This window comes from Tachysurus fulvidraco, chromosome 13 (genome assembly GCF_022655615.1).
Source record: "Tachysurus fulvidraco isolate hzauxx_2018 chromosome 13, HZAU_PFXX_2.0, whole genome shotgun sequence".
Lineage (NCBI taxonomy): Eukaryota > Metazoa > Chordata > Actinopteri > Siluriformes > Bagridae > Tachysurus > Tachysurus fulvidraco.
In genome coordinates, this window is record NC_062530.1 from 25,511,662 (window position 1) to 25,525,035 (window position 13,374).

General features: G+C 46.1%; 1 protein-coding gene across 3 annotated transcripts in view; it reads left to right on the forward strand.

The window, feature by feature from the left end:
- Positions 1-1,453: 1,453 nt before the first annotated feature.
- The window catches only part of gmps (guanine monophosphate synthase), a 15,119-nt gene continuing 3,198 nt past the window's right edge, over positions 1,454-13,374 (forward strand). The window contains exons 1-12 of one of the 3 annotated variants that reach the window (XM_027161832.2): positions 1,454-1,679; positions 3,449-3,627; positions 4,941-5,055; positions 5,149-5,246; positions 5,336-5,439; positions 5,538-5,731; positions 7,359-7,524; positions 7,637-7,788; positions 8,012-8,185; positions 9,170-9,275; positions 9,393-9,508; positions 9,669-9,794. In XM_027161832.2, coding sequence (XP_027017633.1) covers positions 1,653-1,679; positions 3,449-3,627; positions 4,941-5,055; positions 5,149-5,246; positions 5,336-5,439; positions 5,538-5,731; positions 7,359-7,524; positions 7,637-7,788; positions 8,012-8,185; positions 9,170-9,275; positions 9,393-9,508; positions 9,669-9,794 — 1,557 coding nt within the window. In that variant the 5' untranslated portion in view covers positions 1,454-1,652. Of the gene's footprint in view, positions 1,680-1,729; positions 1,938-2,234; positions 3,248-3,448; positions 3,628-4,940; positions 5,056-5,148; positions 5,247-5,335; positions 5,440-5,537; positions 5,732-7,358; positions 7,525-7,636; positions 7,789-8,011; positions 8,186-9,169; positions 9,276-9,392; positions 9,509-9,668; positions 9,795-13,374 lie in introns of those variants that run through there. The other 2 variants (XM_047822549.1, XM_047822550.1) reach the window with 2 other exon arrangements.

The window sequence follows — 13,374 nt, forward strand, 5'->3', positions numbered from 1 at the left end:
TCTATTTGATTGCTTTTTAATACTATTGTTGTTGTGATTATTGTTTATTTTGTGCCATTTCTTTCTACCTTGTTCTCTTGATGTTTATTGATTCTTAAACGAGCACTTCAGTTAACTGCTTTGGCAAGTTTGCTTTGTGTGTGTGTGTGTGTGTGTGTGTGTGTGTGTGTGTGTGAGAGAGAGAGAGAGATCTGTTAATATCTGTTAATTAATTTCTCTATCTCTCTCTCAGTCTCTCTCTCTCTCTCTCTCTCAGTCTCTGTCTCACTCTGTCTCGCTCTCACTCTCTTTCTCTCTCTCGCACTCTCTCTCTCAGTCTCTCTCACACACACACACTCTCTCTCTCTCTATCTCTCTCTCTCTCACTCACTCACTCTCTCTCACACACACCTTTAGGATTTTATATATACACCCTTTCCATCCTGTCTGGAGATTGGACACTGTGTCTGATCTGAGTAAAGTCTGATGGAGATCTTTGATTGGATTTTCTTCCTGAGATGTACACGTGACTGTATGGAGCACTAGACGCCACGTGGAGTTTGTTAAGACCGAGTGAAATTGAGAGCGGTGAGCTACGACATGTGACATGAAGCATGCACACGATTAATGTGTCAACTGAAGAAAATTATACATGAAGAAGTATGCAGGGAACTACTGCACTAGTCCTTCATTATAAACCATCACATCCTTGAACTCTGATTGCTCAGAAGGTCTGCATTATTTCTCTCTGTGTGCGGCGACTAATTAAAGAGATTTTTTAAAATGTGTTGCTGTTTATTAACAAAAAAAAAAAGATATAATCCTTTAAATGTTAGGAGCTGTTTATTGAATATTTATGGAGAACATTCATGGTGCTTTGCAAAGTTTTCCTTAGCATTAGCAACATTATCATTAGCCATGAGGACAATGAAGTTATATTCAAGTGCACTTGATAAATCAGCTCATTTATTTAAACACGTGTCTGTATAATGATGTATTATCATGTCATAGGGTTTAATCCAAATACAAACAAACAGTCAGGACTGGAGAGCGGGTTTCTAATATATATATATAAATTGTTAATATATATAGTTTAATTATAAGTCAGTATAAGGTAATGTATGTAATACATTATTAGTCTTTTGCATGTCACATTTCACATTGTGCACCTTTAAGAAATCCAAATAATATAACAACAATAACACACATTTACAATTTTTGTAAACTTTTCTGTCTTAGAATCTCTTACACATGAACATCAGTCACTCTCTCTCTCTTTCCCTCTCTCTCTCTCTCTCTCTCTCTCTCTCTCACACACACACACACACACTATCTCTCCCTCACACACTCTCTCGCACTATCTCTCCCCCCTCACTCACTCTCTCTCTCTATCTCGTCAATCTCTCTCTCTCTCTCGCTCACACACACACACTCTCTCTCTCTCTCACCCGCACCCTCTCTCTCTCTCACTCACACACACACACACCCCCCCTCACGCTCTCTCTCTCTTGCACGTGCTTCACCGGAGTTATTCTGCACGCAGTAGTCGAGTGTGAGGAGCGACGATCTCTCTCTCACACACATCTCAGTCACACACACACACTCTCTCTCTCTCTATCTCCCCCCAAAAAGAAGAAGAGCAGCAGCGTCTCTTTTCACCCTTTCCCGCATCCATGGCGCTGTGTAACGGCGATACCAAGGTCAGTAAACCGGACCGGTCTGTAAAGCGCACAGTGTTCAAGGCTTTAACCCGAGCGGTTCATGGCCTGCCTACAGCTGGGGAAACTTATTTAGGTTCCCAGCTAACGCTCCTACATTCCTCTACTACACCGTCACGGCTTAAACAATCCGTCCGTTAGTGTTTATCTTTAAAATCTTTAAATCATCTCATTTACTCTTTAACTTCAGTCTCCGGTTGTAAAGACACAGCAAGCTAAGATATGCTAGCTTACGCGAAGGTAAGGCTGCGTCCTAAACCGACACTTAGGGCACTACGGGACTTTTAACCGTCCGTTAGCTCACAGCAGACATAGGGAGACTAGATAGAGAGCCTAAGTAGGGATCAGTGAGAGGATTGGGCTCAGTTCCAGCCAGACGTTAGCTGCTGTAGTGCTAAGCTATCACACATGTTGAATCATACGCCTTGTTATTCTGTTTATCTGTAACCGAAAGTCTGCGTTAACGGAATACAAGCGTCACGGCGAATCGTACGTGATTTAAAACGTACTTAATACGTGTGAACGTCATGCGCGTGCCTGGGCTCGAGTTTGTTGTTAGCTAACATGCTAACCGAAGCAGAGAAACTATCATGTTTATTTGTGTGCGCGCATTAAACGCGTAGTTACTGCCAGGTTTATTCACGTGTGTTCGAATCGTGTGCGTGTGATGGTGTGTGTTTTTCTGTGAAAACGGAAGTGAAACGTGCCAAACACGTGGGAACCGCAGGTCTTACAAAAAAAAAAAAATAGTTAGTCATAACAACATGTGATGTTTATTTCTGTCTGATTCACCGGTCTGTTAGGTCTTAAGACGTTTCCTACAACACGTGAACCTTTTTATAACAGTCCACCAATCAGAACAGATCGATATAGTTGTGTTTGTCACGAAGTTTTGTGTGAAAGTATGTTTTAGTCAACAGAAAGGTGAGTGACAACCGGATGTGACGTCTCTCACAGAACTGTGAGGTTCATACATAAACATCTGGACTTGCTGTAACGTTGCTGAGGTATAAGGGGAATAGAGAACAGCTTTGGGTTACAGAGCGGTTGATTATTCGCCTTTAATGGATTCCCACACAGTGTTTTATACACGTCAGGACCTGCTGATACGACCTGCACGAACTGAGCCTCAGCTTCATCTGGCACACGTTCTTACTCACAGTCTCGTCTGTAACACACGTAGAGTATCAGAGAGAACAGATTTGTACATCTACCAGGAAAACGTAGGACGTATTACGGCGATTCGATGCCAAATGAATCCCGTTGAAGGAGCACACTAGGGTTTTTGTTTAACTGCTTCTGGAGTGTGTGTGTGTGTGTGTGTGTGTGTGTGTGAGACAGATTAACACAGACGGAAATTTCAGCACGTTCAGTGCGATGAGGAAAGACCAGAAAACCTCATTTACTCAACAAACCGATAAGTCCAAAGGACTCGGTGTTACATTTCTGTCAATAATAAAATGTGCTAATTAACACTACACAACTACAGCTGTTACGACCAGAGAAACATCTTACCAGAGTTTAGAGAGTTTTGTGACACTGGAGCAAAGGTGTGAAGAGAAGCTTGTTGATGCACAAAAAGAAAAAAAGATTTCTGACTTGCATCTTAATGAAATTGTGCACCATGAAGTCTGCAGTCATTCAGATTCAGCTGTGTCTGCATCAGGAGGCGTAATGAGCTCTTCCTGTTTAGTTTAACACACAGCGATTCATTTATTGATTTATTTTTCTGTTTGTTTTTGTTTTTTAAGCTGGACATCAGCAGCGAGCCTACAGACGGGTTGCAGGACTACGACGGAGCCGTGGTGATCCTGGACGCCGGGGCGCAGTATGGAAAAGTGATCGACAGGCGAGTGCGAGAGCTGCTAGTGCAGTCGGAGATCCTGCCGCTCGAGACGCCCGCCTTCGCCATCAGAGAGCAGGGTTTCAGGTGAGACGACGTGCTGCAGAACTGTGGCGTAAACCACAAAGGAAAATTCCACATTTAGCGGAAAAATACTGTTCCGGTTTAATTTCATGAACATAATCCAATCTCCAGAGTAGTTAACTTTAACCAGAACGACGGTAACAGACTCATCACCGCACCACCTGCAGCGCTGATCGTTTTCCCATGACAGAACAACCCCGTGTGAGTGTGTTATACCTTAGAACATTGTCGTTTACATGGTGGACAAGGTGCTGAGTCGTGTACGTGTAGATAAAGCAGAATAGTTTGTTGTTATTATGGATGTAGGTAGCATCTTTCTCAGACGGTATTATAGCAGGCTGTTAAACTGCTGATCAAATGAAGGAGGGTGTTTCAGGCCACACGGCGTCGTGTGCGTAGTTTGCTTCCGTGTGATTATCGTGTGCTCGTGTTTATTTTCAGACGTCTTTCACTTTCCAATGAACACACTTCGCTTCATGACAGATGGCATGTGCTTCCTGTTTGTCGTCCTCCACACACACGAACTTACTTTTGTTCGAAAGTTCTCTAGCTAGGGGAACATTTCAGCTGGAAATCGCACCGAACCTCAAGAACAGCCAAGAGAACTTCGGTGTGGTGTTTAGCCTTGAAGCTGCGAGATCGATTACGTGACACTGGACCACTTGCACGGTTTTCATCACATGATTTAGTTGAGAGTGTTTACAGGGCTGTGAAGCTTTACATGTAAATATCTGTACTTTAAATCCTTGTGCTTCTCGTCACATTTTCCCTGTCGTTACAATTCTACTGGTCCCCGATCTAAAAATATTCTCACAGTGTAGTAATGTTTAGTGCAGCAGAGTTTACAGGCCTGTAATAATAACGCTGAGGTGAGGCTGGGAAGGAGAAACTCCCTCAGATGGAATGAGGAAGAAAGTTTTAAAGCAAATTCAATAATCACTTTATGCCGATGTTGGAATTATAAACGGACCAAATGAATAGAAATGGATAAATCGTCCGAATGAGTGTTTACACAGTTCCCTCACGTTTGTGTGTGTGTGTTTTGTGTGTGTTGTTTGTTTGTGTGTGGTTTGTGTGTGTGTGGGTTTATGTTTGTGAGTGTGGGGGGGGTTTTATATATATATATATATTCATTCTGCCTTCCTTATCCAGAGCAGTGGTATTTATTTATTTATTTATTTATTTATTTATTTATGTAAAAGTGAGTCGAATGAACTTTAATTAACAAGAAACATCACCGTTTCTCTGAAACATTTTAAAGCCCAGTGGAAAGTGAACGCGTGTCCGAGATGAATGCAGTTGTTTCCTTTTCTCAGGGCCATCATTATATCCGGCGGTCCGAATTCAGTCTACGCAGAAGATGCTCCCTGGTTCGACCCCGCCATATTCACCATCGGCAAACCCGTCCTGGGGATCTGCTACGGCATGCAGGTGTGTGAACGAGGCGCAGACGGGGCTAAAGTTTGTTTATTTCGAGGACACGGCAGAGACTCAGTGTATTTGTGTGTTTGATGTGTGGAACAGATGATGAATAAGGTGTTCGGCGGCACGGTGCACAGGAAAAGTGTAAGAGAAGACGGCGTGTTCAGCATCGGCGTAGACAACTCCTGCTCCCTGTTCAGGTACCTGAGCTCCATGCCGAATATGCCTTAGTGTTGTTACTGTATATGTATAGGAATTAAAGCTGAAGTGTGTGTGTGTGTGTGTTTAGGGGTCTACAGAAGGAGGAGATGGTTCTCTTGACTCACGGAGACAGTGTGGATAAAGTGGCAGACGGCTTCAAAGTCGTCGCTCAGTCCGGCAACATCATCGCAGGTCTGCAGAGGAAACGCCGCACATTTATCCAGACGTTCTCCAAAGAAAAGGATTTAAAAAAAATAATAATAATAATTGTGTCCCATTTCCCTTCTCAGGTATCGCTAACGAGCAGAAGAAGCTCTACGGGACGCAGTTCCACCCGGAAGTAGATCTGACGGAGCGGGGCATGGACATGCTGAGGAACTTCCTGTTCGAGATTGCCGACTGCCCCGGGAACTTCACCGTGCAGAACCGGCAGATGGGCTGCATAAGTGAGATACGTGAGAAAGTGGACAAGTCCAAAGTGCTGGTGAGGAACAGAGCAGTGTGAGGACTGAGAGGTTGTTTATCGTGATATAGATGTCATGTCCACATCATCAACTCCAGCTGAAGTCTTATTTATAATTATCTCTTACTTTCTTATACACTCACAGACACCTAATTAACTAAACTAGGTGTGTGCTGTTCGGTTTCTGCTGAAGCCAGCTTGTAGGGGTGTGTGTGTGTGTATGTGCACGCGTGTGTGTGTGTGTGTGTGTGTGTGATCTATAAGTGTTATTACTGTTTCTAATGTATTCACTGTAATACATGTGGCTTTGTGCTCACATGTAGAAAACGTGCACTGGTTAATTTTACTAAGTACATTAATTTTTGTATAATTCTGTCTGTGGGTCTGCCTGTCTGTCTGTGGGTCTGCCTGTCTGTAAGTCTGCCTGTCTGTCTGTGGGTCTGCCTGTCTGTAAGTCTGCCTGTCTGTCTGTGGGTCTGCCTGTCTGTAAGTCTGCCTGTCTGTCTGTGGGTCTGCCTGTCTGTAAGTCTGCCTGTCTGTCTGTGGGGCTGCCTGTCTGTAAGTCTGCCTGTCTGTCTGTGGGTCTGCCTGTCTGTAAGTCTGCCTGTCTGTCTGTGGGGCTGCCTGTCTGTAAGTCTGCCTGTCTGTCTGTGGGGCTTCCTGTCTGTAAGTCTGCCTGTCTGTCTGTCTGTGGGGCTGCCTGTCTGTAAGTCTGCGTGTCTGTCTGTGGGTCTGCCTGTCTGTAAGTCTGCGTGTCTGTCTGTGGGTCTGCCTGGCTTCCTGTCTGTCTGTGGGTCTGCCTGTCTGTCTGGCTGTCTGTCTGTCTGTGGTGCTGCCTGGCTGTCTGTCAAGCTGCCTGTCTGTCTGCCTGGCTGTCTGTGGGTCTGCCTGGCTGCCTGTGGGGCTGCCTGTCTGTCTGTAGAGCTGTCTGTCTGTCTGTGGGGCTGCCTGTCTGTGGGGCTGTCTGCCTGTCTGTGGGGCTGTCTGTCTGTCTGTGGGGCTGTCTGTCTGTCTGTGGGGCTGTCTGTCTGTCTGTGGGGCTGTCTGTCTGTCTGTGGGGCTGCCTGTCTGTCTTTGAGCTTTTTTGGGTGGAAGGGGGTGTTGGTTGTTGAGGTTTGGGGGCAAATAATTAAAAGCTTGCTTAATCTGATCTTTTCTGAATCTGAAGTGACTTCCTATATAAGCTTCCATAAATGAGCTCATCCTCTAGTGAATACACTGAGAGCTTTATATCCCTCTATAATCCCTGCAGCTCTGTGCCATGTGAGCTATATAATGTGTTTATGGGTCACTAAGACAGAGGGTTACTCAGGTTAACACCGATCGTACACTTTACATGCCTGAATGCAGAATTTGTCTCTTTCTGTCTCATTCTGAGAAGCACAGTGACTCAGCTGGGTGTGAGGGAGGGAAGTGTTTTTAGATTTTGTTAAGTAAAGAATAAAAAATAAGGGAAAATAACCATCAGCGTGTCGGTGTGATGAAGCGGCGTTAATGTGTAATAAACATCTTATGCAACAGACAATCTCTTAATTAAAAGCCATTTTCGTGGTATTTAAGTCAGCTCACTGTGAATATCTCTCTCTTACTATATGAAAGAATGAGAATTCAACAGCGCCCGTGTGTGTGTGTGTGTGTGTGTGTGTAGGTACTGCTAAGCGGAGGTGTGGACTCCACGGTGTGTACAGCCCTGCTCAATAAAGCTCTTAATCAGGACCAAGTGATCGCCGTCCACATCGACAACGGCTTCATGAGGAAGAGAGAGAGCCAGAGCGTGGAGGAGGCGCTCACCAAACTGGGCATTAAACTCAAAGGTACCTGAAGTGTTTCCTCTTCATCAGTAAAAAGTGTTTGTCGTAACGATTCTAGCTACTCGTTAGAATAACGTACGCGTCACCAGCTCTAACTGTCCCCGGTTCTGCGCAGTCGTAAACGCAGCGCACACGTTCTACAACGGCACGACGACGCTGCCCATCTCGGAGGAGGACCGCACACCCAGGAAACGCATCAGCAAGACCCTCAACATGACCACCAACCCCGAGGAGAAAAGAAAGATCATCGGAGACACCTTCGTCAAGGTGCGTAAACGTCGTAGTACCGGTTCCTTTATCAGATGTTACTATAGAAAACCAAGCGACCGTCAGCACCTACGGACCAATCGGAATCCGCCAGCGCTTTGTTATAAAGGACAATTCTAAAGACGGTGTATATCAGATAAAGTAAGAACTTTCCAGATTTATTGTCATTTCTGACACTGATTCCATAAGAATGTTGTTTTATGCTCATCTACGACGTATCCAGGTGGCGAACGAGGTGATCGGGGAGATGAACCTGAAGCCCGAGGACGTGTACCTGGCTCAGGGCACGCTCAGACCCGACCTGATCGAGAGCGCGTCTCACCTGGCCAGTGGCAAGGCCGACGTCATCAAAACCCACCACAACGACACGGAGCTCATCCGTAAACTACGAGACGAGGTACAGATGTTCCGCCCGTCCTCTTCATCATCATCATCATCATCACTGTTGAATAAGACCCGGGCTTAGCACTTTCACCTGGTTTCTTTTTACACAGTTCAGATTCAGCATTGTAGACATTTCTCTCACACACACACTCTCACACACACACACACTCTCACACACTCCCTCACACTCACTCACTCACTCACTCACTCACTCACTCACTCACACTCACTCACTCACTCACACTCACTCACTCACTCTCTCACACGCACACTCTCACACGCACACTCTCACACGCACACTCTCACACACACACGCACACGCACACACTCTCACACGCACACACTCTCTCAAGCACACACTCTCACACACTCCCTCACACTCCCTCACTCACTCTCTCACACGCACACTCTCACACGCACACTCTCACACTCACACACACACTCTCACACGCACACACTCTCACACGCACACACTCTCACACACACACACACACACACACACTCCCTCACTCACACACACGCACACACACTCACTCACTCTCTCACACGCACACTCTCACACTCACACACATGCACACACACGCACTCCCACACACTCCCTCACACTCACTCTCTCACACGCACACTCTCACACTCACACACACGCACACACACACATACACACACACTCCCTCACTTACTCACACACTCACACATGCACACACACTCACACACACTCACTCTCTCGCACACACGCACACACACTCTCTCTCTCTCACACACACACACACGCACACTCACTCTCTCTCACACACACACGCGCACACACGCACACTCACTCTCTCACACACACGCGCACACACGCACACTCCCACACACACGCGCGCACACACTCACACACACTCACACACACACAGACTCTATAGAAAACAAGCTCATATTCTTTTGAATGTAAACACATGCTCGGCGTATTTAAATTGATGTATTACGGATTCTGTCTCTGTGCTCCGGTCACCAGGGGAAAGTAATCGAGCCTCTGAAAGACTTCCACAAAGATGAGGTGCGAGCGTTGGGCCGAGAGCTGGGGCTCCCCGAGGAGATCGTCTCCAGACACCCGTTTCCCGGTGAGGACACAAACAAACAAACAAACATCTACAGCACCTTTCACATCGCTCTGTAGCATCACAAGTAGAGACGCAAGTAGAGATCCAGGTAAATATTTTTTCGCGCCTATCATCCAGGTCCAGGTTTGGCCATCAGAGTCATCTGCGCCGATGAACCTTACATCTGCAAAGACTTCGCCGAAACCAACAACATCCTAAAAATCATCACAGACTTCTCTGCCAGCGTTAAAAAGGTACCTGGAGTTTTTATTCTCCAATAAAGCAGGATGTTGTCCTCTTACATCCAGCCCTAAAGCGCACCGTTTATCCTAACCATAACGACACTAATTTAGGCCACAACTGATTTCATTGCTAAATGACCTTAATAACGTAAGCTGTTTTGTTCCCGCGCAGCCACACACACTGCTCCAGAGAGTGAAGTCGTGCATATCGGACGAGGAAGAGGAGAAGCTGATGCAGATCACCAGCCTTCATTCACTAAACGCCTTCCTGCTGCCCATCAAAACCGTCGGCGTCCAGGTGAGAGATTTTAGTCCTTTTCCCTAGCGAGTCGTCACACCGGTTCGTGCGGTAAAAAGCATGTAGGATTTTTTTCCACCGGCTTTCGGATCAATGCAGAAAATAGAAACTTGTGACCGACAAGTCGGAAGTGTGTGAGAGTGTATAGTTAGTAATATACACAGTCAGGCTGTAGATGAGTTTTAATGTCCCCAACGTCATCTGTAGTCCAGTTTAGCCACTTGTTTGCAGCCAGGACGTGTCAAAGGTTTTTACTGGTTGTTGTTGTTGTTGTTGTTGTTGTTGTTGTTGTTGATAGTGATGAGACATACGGCTAAGTAAGGTGACCCATACTCAGAATTCGTTCTCTGCATTTAACCCATCCAAAGTGCGCGCACACACACACACACACACACACAGCAGTGAACACACACACACACAGCAGTGAACACACACACACACAGCAGTGAACACACACACACACAGCAGTGAACACACACACACACACAGCAGTGAACACACACACACACAGCAGTGAACACACACACACACAGCAGTGAACACACACACACACAGCAGTGAACACACACACACACAGCAGTGAACACACACACACACAGCAGTGAACACACACACACACAGCAGTGAACACACACACACACAGCAGTGAACACACACACACACACACAGCAGTGAACACACACACACACACAGCAGTGAACACACACACACACACAGCAGTGAACACACACACACACACAGCAGTGAACACACACACACACACACACAGCAGTGAACACACACACACACACACACACAGCAGTGAACACACACACACACACACACAGCAGTGAACACACACACACACACACACAGCAGTGAACACACACACACACACACACAGCAGTGAACACACACACACACACACACAGCAGTGAACACACACACACACACACACACACACAGCAGTGAACACACACACACACACACACAGCAGTGAACACACACACACACAGCAGTGAACACACACACCATGAACACACACCATGAACCATTTATGCTGCGGCGCCCAGGTAGCAGTTGGGGGGTTTGGTGCCTTGCTCAAGGGCTCCTCAGTCGTGGCCGGCCCGAGACTCGAACCCACAACCTTTGGGTTACGAGTCAGACTCTCTAACCATTAGGCCACTTTGTTCGGCGTCATCACAGCAGATCTGGTCCACATGTTAGATTTGGTGCGGGTTTTACACCCGATGCCCTGCCCTTCCCTGCCCTGCCCTGCCCTGATTGGCTCCGGCGCTGACTGAGAGTTGACTCTTCAGTGCCTGGGTTAGTTTCCTGCCCGGGAATCGAACCCAGGCCTCAGCAACGAGAGCACAGGATCCTGCCGCCGGACCACCAGAGGGCTATTTTATGTCCTAGATTGAAATCTACAAATAATTTTATTTGTGTTAACCACAGATCTGATTTCAGTCCTTTAACCAAAACCACACTAGAAATGGTGTGTTATATATTACAGTCCAGGGATATTTGTTTTTCTTCACTATACATTTATACCTTATTAAAGACCCCACACAGGGCTAAGATCTCTCTCTCTCTCTCGCTCTCTCTCTCTCTGTGTCTCTCTCTCTGTGTCTCTCTCTGTGTGTCTCTCTCTCTCTGTGTGTGTCTCTCTCTCTGTGTGTCTCTCTCTCTCTCTGTGTGTCTCTCTCTCTCTGTTTCTCTCTCTTTGTGTCTCTCTCTCTCTGTCTCTCTGTGTCTCTCTCTCTCTCTGTGTCTCTCTCTCTCTCTCTGTGTCTCTCTCTCTCTCTGTCTCTCTCTCTGTGTCTCTCTCTCTCTCTCTGTGTATCTCTCTCTGTGTCTCTCTCTCTCTGAATCTCTCTCTCTCTCTCTCTCTCTCTCTCTCCCCTTGTTTTTCTCTCTCTCTGTGTCTCTCTCTGTGGGTCTCTGTCTCTCTGTTTCTCTCTCTCTCTCTGTTTCTCTCTCTCTGTGTGTCTCTGTGTGTGTCTCTCTGTCTCTCTGTCTCTGTGTCTGTCTCTCTGTGTGTGTGTCTCTCTCTGTTTCTCTGTGTCTGTCTCTCTGTGTGTCTCTGTTTCTCTGTGTCTGTCTCTCTGTGTGTCTCTGTTTCTCTCCCTCTCTCTCTCTCTCTCTCTCTCTCTCTCTCTCTCTCTCTCTCTCTCTCTCTCTCTCTCTCCCTCTCTCTAAGATGGCCAGGCTTGTTTGTTTACTAACTGTCAGTTTTTTTATTTATTTATTAGTTTTTTCTTTCTATAAATTGCTGGTTTCAGTAACATCTCTCTCCACCGCCTCCCTGCGTAACTCTGTTCATTTCCAGATGTTTGTGTGTTTTTCTCCAGTCGCCCCACAGCCTGCGGTTAAACCCAGACGCTGTGACGCACTGTTTGGAGTTTATTTTAGTCGTTCTCTCCATCTGGATTTCTGTCTTCTCTTCTTTTCTTTTTTTTTTCCCCAGGACGCTTGTGTGTTTATTTACAGCGTAACATTATGATGTCAGACTCATTAAACCAACTCATTACTCTCGCTCACACGGTCTGTGTGTCTGTTAGTACGATCACACACACAACCTCTCTGATGGATGATTTAACCTGCACTGAAAGAGCCAGATAAAGCAACTGTGTGAGCACCGCACCTACGATGATGACGATGATTTTTGATATCATTCCAGTGCTTTGAGACGGCGAAATAAGGCACTTCAGACCGTTTGGACTTGCGAAGTAAGCAAGCAGCCAATCAGAGAGCGTTTCCTCTCGTCGTGGCGAAAGAACTGCGGTGGAGTGAAAGAGTGTCATACAACTGACGAGAGGAATAAAGATGACAGGGTTTTCTGTTAGAGGACAATAATCAGCTTTTACTTTTTGAAGCAAATGAATTCCCTACTTTGTGAATATGCAGAGGCACAAAACCTGCCTCATGGATTAAACGTCATCAGGACTCATTTTAAACAAGGACAAGGTGGCTTATTGTGTCTGTGTGTGTCTGTGTGTGTCTGTGTCTGTGCCTGTGTGTGTCTGTGTCTGTCTGTGTCTGTCTGTGTCTGTCTGTGTCTGTGTGTGTGTCTGTCTGTGTGTGTGTCTGTCTGTCTGTGTGTGTGTCTGTCTGTCTGTCTGTCTGTCTGTGTGTGTGTCTGTCTGTCTGTCTGTGTGTGCGTGTGTGTGCTCTTTTCATATTCTGTCTCGCCAGTGTTAAAAAATTAGACACTAGATTTTATCCTCCCTTTAGGGAATTTTGCGCATTAATCTGACTGAACACTGGAGACGATCTCCTCCTCCTCTTCCTCTTCCTCCTCCTCCACACTTCCTGTCCCAACACCATAGACTGTTTAATTTAATCTTACTCATATGGGAGGGAGAAAAGTTATAAGCAGCATTATTTTATTTATTTATTTGTTTTCTTTCTCTCCCTCTCTCTCTCTCTCTCTCTCTCTCTCTCTCTCTCTCTCTCTCTCTCTCTCTCTCTCTCTCTCTCTCTCTCTCTCTCTCTCTCTCTCTCCCCCCTCGTTTTTTGCTAGTTTGAGCTATTCAGGGTTCTCACTCACTGTGTTCATCAGACTTGAACAGAAGGCATGGCTCTGTCCCATAATGTA